General features: G+C 44.6%; 1 protein-coding gene across 5 annotated transcripts in view; it reads left to right on the top strand.

Moving 5' to 3' along the window:
- Cacna2d3 (calcium voltage-gated channel auxiliary subunit alpha2delta 3) overlaps nucleotides 1-18,613 on the top strand; it is an 823,841-nt gene that overhangs the window by 363,516 nt on the left and 441,712 nt on the right. For all 5 annotated transcript variants that reach the window (XR_015639382.1, XM_087588099.1, XM_087588098.1 and 2 more), the window contains 3 exon segments: nucleotides 13,702-13,833; nucleotides 18,187-18,247; nucleotides 18,339-18,489. Coding sequence is in view for 4 of the 5 variants with exons in the window: in XM_087588099.1 (XP_087444225.1) it covers nucleotides 13,702-13,833; nucleotides 18,187-18,247; nucleotides 18,339-18,489 (344 nt within the window). In the remaining variant the exon portion in view is untranslated.

Genomic DNA, 18,613 nt, shown 5'->3' with positions numbered 1-18,613 from the left:
AAAAATTACTTTGGCTCATGCTTGTAGATGTTTGAGTCCTTGGATATATTGCTTTGGGCCTGAGGTGAGGTGGGGCATAATGGTGAGAACCATGGTGGAGCGAAGCAGTTTACGTCACAGTATACAGGAGCAAACAGACAGGTAAGAGGAGCATCCAGCTGCAAGGTACTCTTCAAGGACACACTTCAGGAGATATATTATCTCCTACTCCAAAGTTCTCAGCACCCACCACCTGGGATCAAGGTTTTAACACCTAAGTCTCTGGGGGCACTGACACATGTGGAGTGTGTAGGGGGAGTATGATATTTATATTCAAACCTTAACAAGTAGTACTAGTTTCTGTCAATGAGATGATAGTCAAAAAAAAAGAAAAAACGTGGGTGAGACTGGCCAGGACTTAGTGCTGTATTCGATGAGATGTGGAACGGATTGGGATTTGGAAAGGTGTCCTTGGTCCAATTATAATGCCTGAGTGTCCTGGTGGGAGACCATGATGTGGGGCTACTGATGTTCTAGAACAAGGAGGCCATTACAGGTATGAGCATCTGTGCAAAGTTCCAGGCATGAGTCAACTTCAAAGGAGCTCCTGGGATGTTTGCAGGGTTGGTGTTACATAAATATTTACTGGAAGGAAAAGAGTAAAGGGTTGACTGGGCCTTAACTATGTCCAGCACAAGGTTCTCTTCCTTCCCAATGAGAGCAAACACTCAGAAAGAGGTTGACAGCTTTTCTTCCTGCTAGAGTTCAAAGAGAATTGGTTAATGGAGATATGCCACACACAGAATTCTGTATTTTAACTTAAGAGAGTGTCGCATGCCCAATGTCCCGCCAGCAAGAACGACACGCGGCAACAGGATTCTTCTGCGAGCAAGCCTTTACTGTGTTACAGCTCTTCTTAGTGTTACAGCTCTTCTCAGTGTTACAGCTCTCTTGAACAGGGACTCCGAGCAGCAAAATCGCTCGGCTTATATAGACAACAGTATGCTAATTATCTCTCAGGGATTGGTGGGGCTTGGATCACCCCACTACTTGTCCTCCAGGGATTGGCGGAGAATGAATCACCTCATTAGCATATTAACGGTCAACTGACACCTGGTGCATAAACCGCACATGTGCAGTACCGCTGTTCACCACTAGAGGGAGCCCTAGCAAGGGGACAAGCCTGCACATGCGCAGTAAGTCGTTTATATCCAGACAAGGCTGGATGTCGGCGCCATCTTTGTTTCGCCGCGCCGCTCTCTACATCTCCCCCTTTTTTGTTTAATAAAATGACTGGTCTAGATCTGGGTGTCACGTCAATCTTGTCATTGCTCCTGTCTTAGGTCGTTCTCATCCAAACTCGGCCTTACCCGTCATAGAGTTACCCTATCGCCACCGGGCCCCGTGTCTTAGGTTGGTCCGAGTTCGAGGAAAGTTGCCCGTCCCTGGATACAATGACTCCACATGACTGTGACAAAAATGATCTAGGGCGAACTCTTGATCTTTCAAAGAGGCCAGCCATATGTTGGGAGAAGCACCCTTTTTTTTTTTTTTGGTTCTTTTTTTCGGAGCTGGGGACCGAACCCAGGGCCTTGCGCTTCCTAGGTAAGCGCTCTACCACTGAGCTAAATCCCCAGCCCCCAGAAGCACCCTTTTTAATGGTGGTCATAGCCTGGTAAACAACCACTTTGTGTCTGGCATGTTCTCTTTTTAAACGGCCAATAAGCCAGAGACCTACTCCGCATCCCAGGAGGACAATAGCTCCCCGGGACAAACATGCCCGCCCGCTCCTTAAAAAGGGAGAAAGCATTGGTAACCCATGAGGTAAAGTCTTCAACTGTGATGGGGTCCAGCCTAGTGCTGTTGAGGACAGCAATCTGCATCAGCAATTGTCTTGATAGTTGCTCTGCTTTCATGGACCAGTTTCCTTTCATGTAATTCGAGATTATTTTCTTGATTCTGTGGAAAAACACAAATCGCTCCCCTAGATCTCGAAATCACGGGATCTGGGCCACACCATTCATCAGTTAAGACATCCGTCCACTTTACTTCTGCATTAGTTATAGGTGTAGTAGCAGCATGGCGATCCACAGCAGAGCGGCCATGCGCATCCAAAATTAAAAAATTTAGAGTAAAAAGAGCTAAAGAAAGTTGTTCTTTTGGTGTTCGGCTGCTGGCAATTCCCTCTTTTTGTTTTTGTATAAGCTCTTTTAAGGTACGATGTACCCTTTCCACAATTCCTTGACCTTGGGGATTGTATGGCAATCCTGTAGTATGTTTGACCTGCATTGTCTGGCAAAATGCCTGAAAGGACTTTGCAGTGTAGGCAGGCCCGTTGTCTGTCTTGAGACTATCAGACTTTCCCCAGGCTGCCCATGCCTCTAAGCAATGACTAATGGCATTACGAGCTTTTTCACCAGTCATCAGAGTAGCGTGTATAATACCAGAACAGGTATCAACAGAAACATGAGCATATTTTAAATTTCCAAATTGAGATATGTGTGTGACATCCATCTGCCAAAGTTTTAGCCGGATCAGACCACGAGGGTTAATCCCAACATGAGGAGGGTGGTGAAATTGAACACAATTTTGGCAACGTAACACCACATCACAAGCTGCAGCTCTAGAAATTTTTAAATTTTTGTTGAAGAGTAAAAGCAGGTACATGAAACTTTTGATGAAATCCTCTAGCGAGATCAACCAGAGTGGCATGAAAAATAAACTCTCTATGAGTACTAGCATCCACCAGGGTGTTATTACTGGTCATGGGACCAGGCAAATTAGTATGGGCTCGAATATGTTGTATAAAAATTTTATTTTTTCTGGCCCAAATCAAATTTTGTAATTCTAAAAGAATTTGACATACAGTACTAGTTGACCGAATTGGCCCTGCAATTTCAAGTGAGCGCACCACATTAACTACATAAGCAGAGTCATTAAAAAAATCATGAAATCTTTTGAAAACTTCCAATATAATTTTACGTTCTGTAATTTGGGGGGTGCCTGGTCTATATTGAATTAATACTGGTTCTTGAGAATCAACCATATAGGCACCTACACCTGTTTTGGAGCCATCTGTATAAATATTTAATGCTCCAGACAAAGGCTCTGAGGCAGTGACCTTTGGAAAAATCACTGGATGTTCAGTAAAAAATTGTAGCAAAGGCATCCCAATTTAGACCTGTTTCCCTAGATTGGCTCATGCCACATGTTATCTAGAATGACTCCATCCAAATTTTCCAGTTTTATGTCAACTTTCTGTTACCAATGTTACATTTTTTTAACCATATCCAATAACTTAAAAGCCAATAGTCCATAACCAAGGCATGTAGAGAATATTTATAAATTTAAAACCAATCAGAAAACAAAATTGAAGTGGCTACACATATCTTAGCTACAGGTGCAAGGCTCCAAGGGCCGATTGAAACTGCTTTTTTAAGAGAAGCACCTTGTCACTTGCTAAATCTCCTTGAGACCAGGAATCCAAGTAGGCACACTCAAGTTTATCTTTTTGTTTGATTCTCCTGAATAAATTTTCAGGCAGTCTACCTCTATCAAATCTGATCAGTATGACTCTGTGAGGTTTCCACAGCCTAATCACATACCTAGCAATAGCCTCAACTTGAGCCACAACAAAAGCTGCACTGACCCCATTTTTTATCTCTGCCTTCTCTCTGTTCCTTTTATCTCCTTTTCTTTTCTTTTTTTCTTTCGAGACCTTTTCTCCCTCTGACATACTTTCTTGTTGTTCTGCAAGGACCCTCTGACCTGTCCTAACGGCTCTAATGGCTTCCTCACATCGTTTATCCTCTAAGCAGGCAGGGACCATTCGCCAAAGAGGTTTTGGTCCGGGCTTAAGATTGCTGTCAGTGGCTTCTCTATCCCACACAAAGAAAAAAAGAAACAAAATTACCAGCCTTGCCCACAAAGGATCCATAACTTTAGGTTTCTTCACAGTGGCTCTCCACCTAGGCCCATATCTTTCTTCCTCATATATGGCTGCCTCTTCCTCTAATTCCTCCTCCTCCGACTCTGACAACTCTTGCTCAGAGTCACTGCCAGCCAGTTCTAAGGCTTCTAATTCTTTTAATGGATACAAAGTATCCTCTCCGGATGACTTGTACTTCGTCCTCCGGGGTACGCCTATTTTTTCCTCCAGAAGCGTTTCTTCCGCCTTTTGTATCTCTTTCACTTTTGTTTTAGTAACCTTTTTCTTTTTGTGCGCTCCTAATTTCTCACTCTGCTCCGTTTCTGACATGCTCTCTTAAATCCAAAAAGGGGCATGCCTCTCGGAAGCCTAATTTCTCACTCCGCTCCATTTCTGACATGCTCTCTTCCAAAAAGGGGCATGCCTCTCGAAGCTTACCTTTTAATTTACCTTCTCGCAGTTCTGAATCCTCTTCAGCACATTGAAGGGTCCCCTCGGCACCGGCGATGTTGGTTTCCGGGTTTCGGCACCACTTGTCGCACGCCCAATGTCCCGCCAGCAAGAACGACACGCGGCAACAGGATTCTTCTGCGAGCAAGCCTTTACTGTGTTACAGCTCTTCTCAGTGTTACAGCTCTCTTGAACAGGGACTCCGAGCAGCAAAATCGCTCGGCTTATATAGACAACAGTATGCTAATTATCTCTCAGGGATTGGTGGGGCTTGGATCACCCCACTACTTGTCCTCCAGGGATTGGCGGAGAATGAATCACCTCATTAGCATATTAACGGTCAACTGACACCTGGTGCATAAACCGCACATGTGCAGTACCGCTGTTCACCACTAGAGGGAGCCCTAGCAAGGGGACAAGCCTGCACATGCGCAGTAAGTCGTTTATATCCAGACAAGGCTGGATGTCGGCGCCATCTTTGTTTTGCCGCGCCGCTCTCTACAGGAGAGACCAGCCTGAGTGTCAAATTCCACTATAGAATTCAAAAGCATGTTAAGATGTGCTTATTTGGCAAGGATGTGCAACTTTTTTTACATGGGGATACAAAACTTCCATCTATAAAGTTCGCACTTGAGAACCACCCAATGGCATTACAAAAAATGCAACATGTATGTGTATATTATATATCATAATGCTTTAAATATGTTTACAATTTTGTGTTAGGCCAAATACATAGTTATCTCTCACTGTATGTGGCCCACTGGTCGTTCATAGATGTATGTCTAGGGCATTTTAACGGAGGTTTTATAACTTGAACCCACCTGATTCAGTTATTTGTTGTCGATAGCCAAGGCAGATAGGCTGTGCCAAGCAGTATGTTACCTGGTTTGTGGGATACATGCATGAAGCCTTATCCCACAGGTCAGATAAATGGAGTCCATTGTCTATGACCATCTTTCCCATTTTCCGGCCCTTTGTAGGAGCTCTTTGTTAACCTCTGCTGTTGGTGATGGAAGGTAGAATGTATTGGGACCCTTTGAGGGTCATGTGTGTATAAACTAGTGATAGAAAGAGAAGTCTATAACTCCATGGGAAGGTTCTGCATAGTTTGTGGCACACTGTAATACATGACAAATGTGAATTATCATCATCATCATTTTGATTGCTATCATTATTTTCTCTTATGAAGTTTTGTGTCTTTTCCTCAGATCATAAGGAGAGGAAAACATAATAGTTTTTCCATATAACTTAAAATAAGTTAAGGGAGTGTTTTACAGGTTTATCCTATAAGAAAAACAATCACCAACATGGAGGATTTAACTATGCCTTCTTATAAATATAATCCAAGTGAGGCTTGTTAACTGTTTATAGCCCTTCAAAGGACAGGGAGGGTCTAAGACCCTCAACTGAGAGTGTCTAGCCACCCCACACCACCTGTTGTATATGACTCAGCGCTAATTTTAGGTGGTCTCCAGAAGGGACTAGAGTATATAGACCATGGAAGACTGAGGACCCATCTATGTGACTATGGGAAACCCATCATCCTTGATCGGTAAAGACTTACAGTATGGCCTTTAGAAGGATAGTACGTCTAGCCCACAAATAAATTCTAACATACTTTGTAAGAAACCCCATAAACCTAGGGTTTCCCAGAATGAACTTTGGTGTGTTCATGTCTCAGTTTGTCACTGGGAAGAGGGACAGATGTGATCAATGCTCCTGGGAAGAAATTTCAGCAGCAGAATAAAGGTATAAGCTAATCGTTGGAATGAAAATCCACTGGGGAATTAATCCCCTGAGTTTACACACTGAAACAACAGACAAGAAGAATCTAGAGCATTCTTAGGAGTTTGCCAAGCCATGGCTTCCCAACCCCATTCAGAGTGGTTCAGTATAGAACCACAGATTCTCCTTGTCCCACTGGCCCTAAGACTGCCAGGAATTGACTCTATCTTTGTGAAAAGAAATCTGCATTTAATATCTAGTCCTTCATGAAATTTAGTGGGAGGGCAAATGTTTGGCAAATAGGTCTGCCTTAGAATTGAGCCCACATGCTGTGTGAGATAGAAGTAATAGATCATTAGCATTGGGCACTCTATTACTTAACCCATGATCCAGTAAGAATGAATGGCAGAGATGCCTTTCACTTGCTCAAATAGAGGCATGGAATTTTCACCATTCTCCTGAAGTTGGTCCAACACTGGTCCTGAACACAGAACTATGTGGGCTCAGGCCCCAGGCTCCTCATTTTAGTGTAATTGTATATCTGGGCAGAGCTTGGATTCAAAGAGTTATATTAATGCAGGCCTGAGGACCCTGGCTACCACTAAGTCCAAGGTAAGATAAGAGACACCTTCCTGAAGAGCAGCTCTCGACCAGACTTGTGGCATCTGAGCTCAGACTCTTCCCTTCCAACAATGGTTTTAGAGAAAAGCAATTTATGTGTAACTCTATATCCATTCACATTCCCTCAGATTCCCTAAAAATGGAGCCAGATTTTGTGATAGGAAATGACAAGTGAAAATAACTCAGTTTTGCTAATTCATCGTAGAACAAATGGTACTGGGGGAGGAAAATCAAGTATGTACCAGACTATTAAGGTCTGAAGAGGAAATCCAAGCACTGAGAGAGCTGTGAAGATTCTGATTGCCTGTGCTGGGGGCGGGGAAGGAAGCAGCTATGCATGCTATAGATTTCAGAAAGAAAGAAATTTGATTTTGGTCCATGAGTCTAGGCAGGATGAGCCCTGGTGTGAGGGAGGCAGGGCATACCTGCTAAAGAATGTGTACTTGTCTGGGAACTTCTCCATTCTGTTAAAATCCTTTCCAGAGCCTGCCTATTCCCTCAGCCTCAGCTTATATGACTCCCACCCTTCCCTCCCCTGCCCCACACTGACCCCAGCAGGGTCCCCTTCCTTGTTCTTACATGGTTTCCTTTCAGATCACTGTTTTTTGAACTCTGCCCTCCTTCTTCACAAAGCTCTTGCTGGACTGCTGTTTAAGGGTCTTCTCGGTATTCAGATGCCACCTTCAGGGCTCCCTCTTCCTTCCCACCCAAAGTAACTTTCTGACTTATCTCATTCTGTTTTCTGTTTACCATGCTTCTGTTTTCTATTTGAAGTTTTCAGTATTGCCTCCTCATGAGCTAGAACTGTCTGGATTGTTGTTGCCACTGCCAAACTCCCTAACTAAACGCCCAGTGAAGGAAGAGTTGTTTTGGCTTATGTTTTAGAGGTCCCTGTTTTGTGACTCTGTTGTCTCTGGGCTATGGTGAGGCAGAGAATTGTGATGATGAGGAAGGCAAGGAGGAACAAAGATGGCCTCTTCACAGCAGCCAGGGAGCAAAGCAGGAGGCAAAGAGTAGCCCAGGCAAGACATGGGCATCAAGGCTATGCCTCCACTAACCTACTTCTTTCAACTGGACCCCTGCCCCAAGTTTCCAAAACATTTTAAAGAGTGCCATCAAATGGGGAGTCAGCCTTCAGTGCATGAACTTTTTGGGGACATTTCATAAACAAACCATAACAAATCCTGATGTAGTAAGTGGTTGAGAAATATTTGTTATATGCATAAATGAAAAGTGTCCTTGCCTTGAAAATTTAAAAATTAGACTGATCCAGACCTACATTAAGTCTGTGGACACTGAAACTAAAGTGGGTAGGATTGGAGAGTCACCCCAGTCCGGGGATGCAGCCAAATGATGTCTGGTGATTTTCTGCTCCTGAGATCTTACGTGAACTGACTCAGCAGCACTTCAGGAAGAGCTGCTCAATCCCTCATCCATAAGCGAAGGTAACTGCCACTCAGAAAAGTGCAGTCCCAAGACCTAGGTCTTTACCTAACCAGTGTCAAGCAGGAGTCAATCCTGGGGCTCCACTCCAGAGAGTGAGCTCCAGAATCCTGGACTGCTTGGCAATGGTGTTGCCCAGCAACACTGGTATGGAGAAAGATGAAAGCTAGGAGCTCTTCCCAGGCTGTGCTTGTGTGTTTTCTAATGGATAGGATAAGCATCATCCTCTTTTCTGATGTGTTCATGGGCCATTTGCTGTACTAAGCACCTGATAGACTAGGGTCTGAAGGGCCGCTTGTTGTTGTTGTCTTGTCTGATATATTGCAAAGACAAGTCAGGGATGTGGAAGATGCTCTTCAGATACAAAGTATAGGTTTACCACAAAGGTGGCAGCCCTCTCTCCAGGCATCTCCTAGCATCTGTTGTGATAAAAGCCATACATTCTTGACATGTTGGTGGTGATTCTTTCTCGTCAGGGAGGATGCTGGACTGATGCTATTTCTGGACTTTGAATAGAGGGACATGCACAATAAGGTTATCTGGGGCAGCTGGAAACAGTGGGAAAACTACCTTTTTATGTGGAGATATTTTATTGCACAGAAAATACTGTGTTTGGTGTATATATTTGACACGTAGGAATATGACTGTGGGAATGAGGAGATGGCTCAGTTGGTAAAGCACTTTCTGTGCATTTGCATGAGGACAGAGTTCAGATTCCTAGCCTCTGGTTAAATGCTATGTGAGCATAATGGCCTGCTTAAACATTCTAGCATTAAGTCAGGATTCTCAGAACAAGCTGGCCGGTATAGTTAGTCAGGTCAGTAAACTCTGGGTTCAGTTAAAATATGCTAACTCTGTGAATAAGGTAGAGAGTAATCAAGAGAAACATCCAACTTCAACCTCATGCTCCCACACTCATGTATACACATGTGCATACTAGCACATAAATGCACACCCACAAGGATATATACATGCACACCACACAGGTACACAGGCACATTTGCAAGGCTACATTTTTAAAAAAATACATTTCATACAATAGACAGGACTCATCAACCAAGGTTGTATAATTTGACATGAGAATTAGAATTGTAGCTATTTAAGTAAAGGTCCTCTACCACAAAAAGTCCTGCTCTTACTAAACTCAGATCTTACAAATAGTCTGTACAGGGGCTGGAGAGATGGTTAGAATATTGACTGCCCTTGAATATTGAGGGCCCAGGCTCAATACACATAACACACATAGTGGCTCACAGCCACCTGCAATTGCAATTCTCAGGGATCTAATACCCCTTTCTGACTTCCTTGGCCATTGGGCACGTATTTAGTGTACATAAATACATGGAAGCAAAACATCCACATATATAAAAATATATACAAACCACAAATGGGAGTATATTGTAGAGAATAATTCTGAGTATGTATACCCTGTGGAATAATGGCCTCCAACCTTGTGAGTCCTAGCCTCCCATATCTGCAGGAGTGACTTTATTAGGGTATAAGGTCTGGACTTGGTGTCTGCTTGCGTCCTTATGAGGCAATAAATGGGGTATTTGACACAGATTCAGAAGGGTAGCCCATGTAAATATGGAGACAGCATTTATCACGCTAAGTCCGCAAGCCAATAATCCAGAATTATTGTAAAGCACATAGAGTTGAGGAGAGGGACATGGCACAGGACAGACTCTTTATCATGGGCTCCTGAGGAAATCAGGCCTGGCTTCCAGAACCAAATGAACAAATTTCTGCTAGTAGGGCTAGCAGGTCTAGAATAATTCATTAGAGTATGCAGTGGATACCATGAGTAAGAAGAATTCTGTGAAGATTAGAGGAAAAGGTATAAATCATCCTAAGTGAGCTAAGGGGACTGTTCAAAATTTAGGAACCAAAGACAGAAAGGGGAAAGCTTAGTTTGTTGCATGGGAGGATGCTGAGAATCTCACAAATGACCATAAGATGGTCACTCTCCATAGCTCCCACAGAAGGACTATGAGACTAGAATACTGGTCCAGTCTCACAGTGACAGCTACCTCTTCCTCATTGACTGGAAGGGGCTGGGGACCTGAGGAAGGCAGCTGAGCAGTTTCACCTGACTCCTGACTTACTTTACTTCTGCTGTAGGTTACTGATGCTGGGAAAGCATTTTTAATGTGTGCATGTGCATGTGCATATGCATGTGCATGTGTGTTTGGCTTGGAATTTAAGTTTCCTGTGCAAATTTTGTATCCATGTCTGTCTCTTTGTTGACTGTAATGATAGGTAGCTCTTCCAGGCTTCCCCATCTATTAAAACTGCTTGCTAGAGGAGCCTCTGGAATCAATCCATTCACTGTGGTGCTTTTACATGCCAGGAAAGTGTTATCTCAAATATTGAATCACACAAATGTGTACAGTACAGTCCCTATTTCAAGCAGGTCATGTTTCCTAGGTCCTCTTTTCTGTGCCCTTGGGAATTCAAATTTCCTTTTTTCTTAAAAAAACACCACTTCAGAGCAAGATTTAGTGTCCAAGTTAGATGGAGCGGTCTTCAGACAAGGAGATTACCCTTGTGTCTCTGGCAGTGCTCGCTCTTCTGTGGGTGGAAGTCCTGGAGTTCTAGGACCACCTAGGAGGGCGGGCATCCCTCTTCTAGCCACAAAGGAGTCATGAATACACAACTGAACAAGTCTCAAAGAAAACATGGTCCAGCTGAAAACCACTGGGTTCTGCAACATGTCGAGACAATGATCCTACTAGAATAGAATTTTTGTGTCTGACTGTGGTAAGGTTTTATATGGCTCTGATATAATCAACCCATCGATGGAGGTGAAGGCCATGGGTTCCTCAGAGTCATTCTTTGTATGTTTGTGGGCTCATGTGAGTAGCTTCTGCAGTCAAGAGTGAGTCCCAGTAATTACTATCAAGCTTGGGTGGGGATAATAAATGACCCCGTTCTATAGGATTGCGTGGATAAAGGCTTTCCCAAAAGTATTCTATGGTATAAGACTGAACCAGTCATGTTTACCCTACCAGGTTCTGTTGTGGTAGATTATAGTTGCAGGGATTATGATGTGCACTTTTGGAATGAAAGCCAGACTCCCAGTGGCCTGTACGATCTGAAAGAGTACCTAGAAGTGGAGGTGATCCAGTCAGGCAAGGCCCAGGCCTGCCAGCATGTCTGTTGTCGACTGTAAACTCTGTCTAGGAAACATATTAAGGGTGGCCAGCTGAGGAAGGAGAGGCAGCTGGCACTGGGTGGTCAGGCATGCAGGAGAGGTAGAGTCCTGTTCTAGTCTCATCTCTTGTTACTGTGATGAAAGCGAATGCCTGGTTAACAGCAATTTAGGGGAGAGAGGGTTTATTTCAGCTCACAGTTCCGAGTAACAGGGTGTCCAGGTGGCAGGTGAACGAATGAAGTGGCAGGTCCAGACAAAAATCACACCATGTAACAGGTCTTAGCTGGGAGGTTTATTGAAATCGGCCTCTGTGGGTCTAGGGGACAGGAAGGAAGGAAAGAAGGGGTTGGGGAACATAAAACGTGACTTTTGATCAGGGTAGTGGCATATGCGCAGGACATGTGACCGAGGTGACAATGGAAATGTGTTGCCTCTGGGCTACTATCGATGATGTTTATTATTGTTGCACTGAGTTGGGGGTGGAAGTGGGCATGACTAGAAGATGCCTGATTTGTCAACATTGCTGAGGGGTCCCTTTTAGACTGGCCAGGGAGGTGCCTGATTGCTAATAGTTGGGAACTTGAAGCCTAGAGAGAAAATGAATTCATGCAACCCTACTACTCAGCTCACTTTCTCTACCCTTAAACAACAAGAGATGGCTCCACTTACCATGGGCTGGGTCCTCCCATATCAATTAATTGAATCAGGACAATCCCCCTACATATATGCCCACAGGCCAGTCTGAACCGGCCAGCTCCTCACTCTACTCAGGATATTCTAGTCTATCTGCTTGGCAATTAAATGTTACATGTTTCCTGGGCCAATAATGAGTTTCTTAGCCAGTATAGTACACAGTAAGAGTATTTTTAGGATGATTCTCCATTCCACCTTGGTATACTAAGCAACTTGAGGCCAGCATAACAGAATCTGTCCTCATCCCTCCACCTCTGAAATACCAGGGATCTTAGGAATGAGCATGCCAGGGTGGGAAACTCTGACTCAGAATTCCACAGGAGACTCTGGAGACCCCTGTGAACTTTGGGTGCCCTGGACAGCTCTGTGGGGGCTTTCTACCATTGGCTGGCTGTATTTATCTTTATAAATGGGCCTCCGATATGGGCCTTGTCATCACTATTGTGTACATAAAGCAAGCACAGGCTAGAGGAGTGCCTCCCAGTAGTTCAGGCAGTTTTGGAAAAGACCTCACCTCTTGCCATAGTTCCAGTCCCTGTTCAGTGTCATAGGAGTCTAGACTAGAGAGCTGTTAAAGAGGACAGAAGCAGGTACTCCATGTTTCCTCACAAGAGGGGAACAGGGAGCAGACTTCTCCATTGTTTCCTGATTGTAATGCTCATCCTGTTGGTACTTTTTTTTTTATCTATTTATACTGGGGCCAAAGAGCTGCTCCATTCAGAACTGATTGCGGCTGCACGTCACCCCATTTTGAAGCATTGTCTTAAGGGGTAAAGAGGAATAAGGTCACAGTGGACAGCCACAGAGCAAACTCTGTGACCTACCATCTTTGGCCAGGGGGTAAAACTTTCTTTTCCTTCCTTCCCTTTGCTTTCGCTTTTTAAATATGTGAAGAAAACATAAAGAATTATCACTGGACTTTCAAGGGTGGGGAAGAAGGAAGATTTGTTAACAGAACTATAGGACAGAAAAGCAATTGTCTTTTAGAAAGACTCTTACTGTGGAGCTCAGACTGGTTAAGTAGCCCAGGCTGGCCTTGAACCTCTACCTTCTTGCTTCTAGCTCCTAAGTCCTAGGAGCACCACAGTGCCCTAGTCACATGTTTTCTGAAGAACAACCTCTGTTTTATCCATCATTTTTCCACTCACCCACCCAGCCACTTGTCATTGACCCATCTACCCAGGCACTTGTCATTGACCCATCCACACAGCCATTTGTCATCTCATCTTTCCATCCAGCCATGCGAGCAACCATAGGTCAGAGGATGAGTGGCAAAGGTGACTTCTTTCCTTACAGGCCTCACACTCCTCTTAGCAGGAAGGGGAGTCTGTGGTGCAGTCCCCATTAGGGTAGAGCTGTGCCTGCTGAGGCAACTATAGGAAGAGAAAGCACATGCTTCCCTTTGAATGCTGGGTTCTGGAAATCAGGAAGTCGATGCTAAGAGCACCAGCTCTTGAGGACCATATGCTCTCTGTCAAATGGAAACTGACTAATACGAGGATGTGCAATTTCATTAAGGCCTATCATGGAGGCCCCCGAGTGTCTCCTGGAGCAGGACGGGAGCGTCATCCCAAGTGCCTGGCATCTCTCGGTCTCAATGTTTTAGAATCTGCAGTGCTGGTGACCTGTGTGAGTGAGCCCTGGAGTCTGGCACTCGTGGCCTGGCTCCCTCTGCCTCCTAATGTAGCTCTGTTCTTTTTCTTTTCAGATCCTGCCATAGTCAATGGAGTGTATTGGTCTGAATCTCTAAACAAAGTTTTTGTAGACAACTTCGATCGGGACCCGTCTCTCATATGGCAGTACTTTGGAAGTGCAAAGGGCTTTTTCAGACAGTACCCAGGTGAGTGTGCCTAAGTTGACAACCCCAGCGCCCGTGAATGTTCCCCTTCACATTCATGCTTAACAGTTTTCTCCTGCCCCTTAGTAGAAAATAAAATAAAAGATTGGCTCATCTTGTCAGTGCACAGAATAGGAGCAAAGAGAAGGAGGTGCCAGTATGTATGTACTTACACACACACACACACACACACACACACACACACACACACACACGACATTGATACTTGATAGCAGAAACTGTGTCAGGAACTTAATTCACAGAACAACCAATGAAAGCAAAGAACTGGGCTTCAAGATGCACCGTATTTAATCCTCCAGACAAGACGTTGGTGTTCTCATTATTACTTCCACTGTTGCTGCCTTTATGGACATTGTTGTCAGGGTCAATAGATGAAGTTATATAGGGCAAAATTAAATTCTGAGGAGATGTTGGAAGTAATACAGAATGTGTACTTCTGTTCCCTGCCTAGAGATGTGGCTTGCGATGGAGGCAGAGGTTGAAACAGCCAAAGAAAGGCAGATGGTGGCACCCCCTCTAGAGAGGCCCCCGACAACTCCCTCAGGCCAGCACATTCCCAGCATTTGTCCTCCACACTCATGGAACAGGTGTTCCTTCTGGGGGCTTTCCTAGGCTTCTGCTTTGCAGTAGGGTTTTAATTCTAGCTTGGTTTAAATTTTAATTAAAAAGGGAAGTTTTAATTTTGCTTACAAGTTGTGAAAACAGGACTTGAGGCTGCAATTGTTCCAGCACCACAGCTGTAGGAATTAACAAGCTCAACCTAAAGGAAGGGAGAAAAAAACGCTGCACAATCTTGGAGCAATTAGGCAAAGGCTTTTATGTTTTCATTAAGTAAGACGAGGCACCTGATGCCTTTCAACGTCGCCGCACGGAATCATCATCCGACGACGCCTCGAGGAGCTGTTTGCCTTGTACCAGGCATCTGTGGCCTGGGACTTGCCCGAGGGGGCATCTGCCTCACCAGATTAGCCAATGATTCCCAAGGGCCCTTTTCAGCAGGGCACGCATGCTTCCTCCTGGAGCTCACAGCCATTTGAGCAACAAGCATCCTGTTATAGGCAATGTTATCATAAAAAGCGGGCCATTAAAGTTTCAATGTCACCCAATTGCAGTCTGCCTGGATGTGCTCAACACAGCAACTCTGGTGCACGCTGGTAAGGCTGGAGCCCGTGGGGCATGCCACCCCGCCTAGCAGCCAACTGGATAGCTGGCTGTCCGACCAAGGTGGCTTTGGGACGACAGTGGAAAGGATAAGTAGAAGCCAGAAGTCGTCAGCTGTCCCTACCAACAAGAAGTCCTTCAAGGACAGTTGCAAGGACATTGGAAAACAAAGGAATTCACCATAAAGGACTCAAGTAATTGGGGGGTTTATTTATAGATGAGGCATTTGTTAGATCAGTTTAGTCAACATGCTGGCAGTTGTTTTATGATATTCTCAGCAGGATTTTGAGTCCACGGAATGTCTGTATCTTTTCCACTTTAATAAGTGCACGGGGACAGACTTATGAATAAATTTCGTTGCCCCGAATGACGTCATGTGGACACTTGACTGTGGAATTGGCTCTAGGCTCTAGGCACTTCCCTTGCTTCTCACAAGTGTTTCCAAAGTCCTAGATTTATTAGAAGCCATGAGTAAGGACTTGAAAATCAGAGGGCAAATTAGGTAGCAGAGGTCAAGTTCCCCAGGATGCCCTCTGTGGAAAATGTCAGAAATTTGGGCTGCAAGTGACAAAGACACTGTGATAGGAAACTCCAGCAAGAAATAAGCTCATGACACTTGAAGTCTTATGTTCCGTTTTGGAGAACTGGTGGCTTCCTCTGTTCGACAATGTCCTTGTTTCTCTGGCAAAGGAGGGACGTTGCCTTCTACTTCACATGGTGTTTCAGTGAGGATCACAGGGAGCTTGTGCTCTGACAGTTTGCACAGCAGCTTCTAGAGTGTACATGTCTGTCCCTCATGACTGTGCAGCCACCTCTCAGGTAGTACTGAGTTACAGCAGCCCAGGTAACATACGCCTCATCATCTCCTGCTATTAATGACCCCCTGCCTGGCACTTGGGATTTCTCTTTGAGTGTCTGTGTGCAGTCCCTCCATTGAGATTCCTTCTTGGGTGATTCTACTTTGTGTCAAGTTGACAAGCACAGGGTCACCCTTTTCTGTGTCTATTTTTTTTTTTTTTTTTTTTTTTGCTGGTATTACATTCCTTGCTAGTTTTCCCAGCAGACTAATCCGATAGGGACTTTTAGAAAGGCACCAGCGTGAACAGTGGCTTTGGGGAGGCAGAGAGTCACAAGCCCATATACAAGATGGTAATCTCATTTCAACTCCACCTCCAGTCCCTTCTTAGAAGTTTTGGGAGAGTACGGAGCAGTAACAATGTCTTGGGAAGAAGAATGGCAGAACCAGAGGGTGATTACTTATAGTATCTAGAGATAGACACATGTCCTATCAACACACAGGATGAGCACAAGAAGCATCCGCTGAGCCCCTTTCCTGGGTTAGCACATCTGTAAAATTAAAAAAAAAAGGACTGTGCCATTCTAACTATACTTAGATTTCCACAAAGCTGTCTGTCATGGAAGTTAGGAATTAATCATATTATGGTGCCTCCTTGTGCAGAATTTTATCAGCTATATTCTATCTTTATACTTAATGACTTTTACTTGGCCCTTTCTTATCCTTCTGCTTTCTAATTCCTGGAGGAAAGACCTTTAATCTAGGGCCCAGTGTAGGTAGAATCATGGCTATAAGAGTGGTAGAACAGAGCGTCACTGTGGGCTACACAGTGCCTGTGTAGTAGTTTCGGGATGTTTTCTTGACCTAGCCTGTTACTACCCTGGCATGGTCAAGAATGCTGGCCATTGCGAGATGAAAGAGAAACAGTTCGTGGTGCATCCTAAGTCAGTAATTCCACCCATGAAAATAACCATTCTGTTTTTTTTTTTTTCCCATCCTTTAAAAACTGTTGAAGTCCTCTAGTCATGAACAGTACTGCTGGCTGAGAACAGTGATGTCCTAACTTGTTCTAAAACAGTATTATTTTTAGGTAAACAAAAACAAATAACATTTATTTACTATGTGTGGGTGAATGTGGGTATGTGTATGCATGACCACATGTGTACACATGTCACACTATATGTGTATCTGTGTAAGTCAGAGGACAGTTGGAGGAGGTAGTTGTCCCTTGCTATCATGGGTTCGGGGAATTAAACTCACACTGTCAAGTTTCACAGTAAAGGGCTTTACCTGCTGAGTAATCTTATTGGCCCTGACACAAAATATCATTGCCTTAGTTAAGGTTTGATCACTGTGGAGAGATGCCATGACCAAGGCAACTCTTATAAAAGAAAATACTTAATTAAGGCTAGCTTAAAGTTTCAGAGGTTTAGTCGTTATCCTAATGGCAGGAAGCACGGTGGCACGCAGGCAGACATGGTGCTGGAGATGGAGCTAAGAGTTCTACATCTTGATCTGCAGGCAGCAGAAGGAGACATCTGTCACAGTGGCTTACCTTGACCATACGCAACCTCAAAGTTCCACGTTCACAGTGACACACTTTCTCTAACAAGGCCACCCCTTCTCCTAATAATGCCACTCCCTATAGCAAAGCTTTCAAACCCATGAATCTGTGGAGGCCATGCTATTCAAACCACCTCAATCATTCTTAAAATAATAAGATTTACAAGGAGAATGCTGCCCTTGGCTATGTCCTTCAAACCATGAGACTGGAGTTGTTTGATAAGATTTGTGTATGGGAAAAGCTCCTTTGGCTTCAAGGCCTGAATTCGAAAGGCCTGGGGTTATTTTGCTGAAAAATTAGGGCCATTTCATTTCAGCATGGAAAGGCAGGCCAAATTTCTGAGCTTTAAAACAGCAGCAGGAAGGAAACCATGGTTGAGTTGGGAACCTCAGATCACATGATTTCTTCCTAGCCCATCCTGTAGACGTCCTCACTAGGGTCTGGTGATTGAGCTAGACACTGCTTAAAGACCTTTGAGTGGTGCCAGCACCTTGCTGGACTGTGAGAAATGGTCTTGGCTGTCTTTATTCCTAGCTGCAAAAGGGTCTGGAGTTGCTTCTTCTTTGCGTAGACAGCATCTTGCTGAGCCTGTCTCTATTCACCACAGCTTTCTGAAGCAAGGGGGTCAGGGCCCTGTTTGCTGCAGGCCTCCCACCTGAGGGTGCTTCCCAGAGGTGGATGAGCAGTCAGCGAGGAGCTGCTGTGTCGTGCCCGGTCACCCCATCTATTTGGTCAGCAAAGCAGAGCAGCCTTGACATGCTACACATAACCATTGGAAGTCTCAAGGTTTCTCATAAGCCCATTTCTCTTCTAGGGATTAAATGGGAACCAGACGAGAATGGAGTCATTGCCTTTGACTGCAGGAACAGGAAATGGTAGGCAGTGCTTCCCATCTCGGAGTCAATTTTGAGAGAAAATTTGAAGAGAGGCCGCAATTCATGGTTACTTAATTTTCCCTCCTCTTAGGTACATCCAGGCAGCAACTTCTCCAAAGGATGTGGTCATTTTGGTGGACGTCAGCGGGAGCATGAAAGGACTCCGCCTGACCATCGCCAAGCAAACAGTCTCCTCGATACTGGACACCCTGGGCGATGATGACTTCTTCAACATCATCACGGTGAGTGTGTCTGCTCTGTGCTTTCTTCGCACTTTGAGTCATTTGCGTCGTTGCAATGTGATGTGCAGGGTTTCCGAGCAGAGCATGAAGGTTGGTTATACCCATGTGCTGTTCAAAGAGTCAG

This window comes from Rattus norvegicus, chromosome 16 (assembly GCF_021556685.1).
Source record: "Rattus norvegicus strain SHRSP/BbbUtx chromosome 16, alternate assembly SHRSP_T2T, whole genome shotgun sequence".
In the NCBI taxonomy this organism is placed as follows: domain Eukaryota; kingdom Metazoa; phylum Chordata; class Mammalia; order Rodentia; family Muridae; genus Rattus; species Rattus norvegicus.
This window is presented reverse-complemented; position numbering and strand designations above follow the sequence as displayed.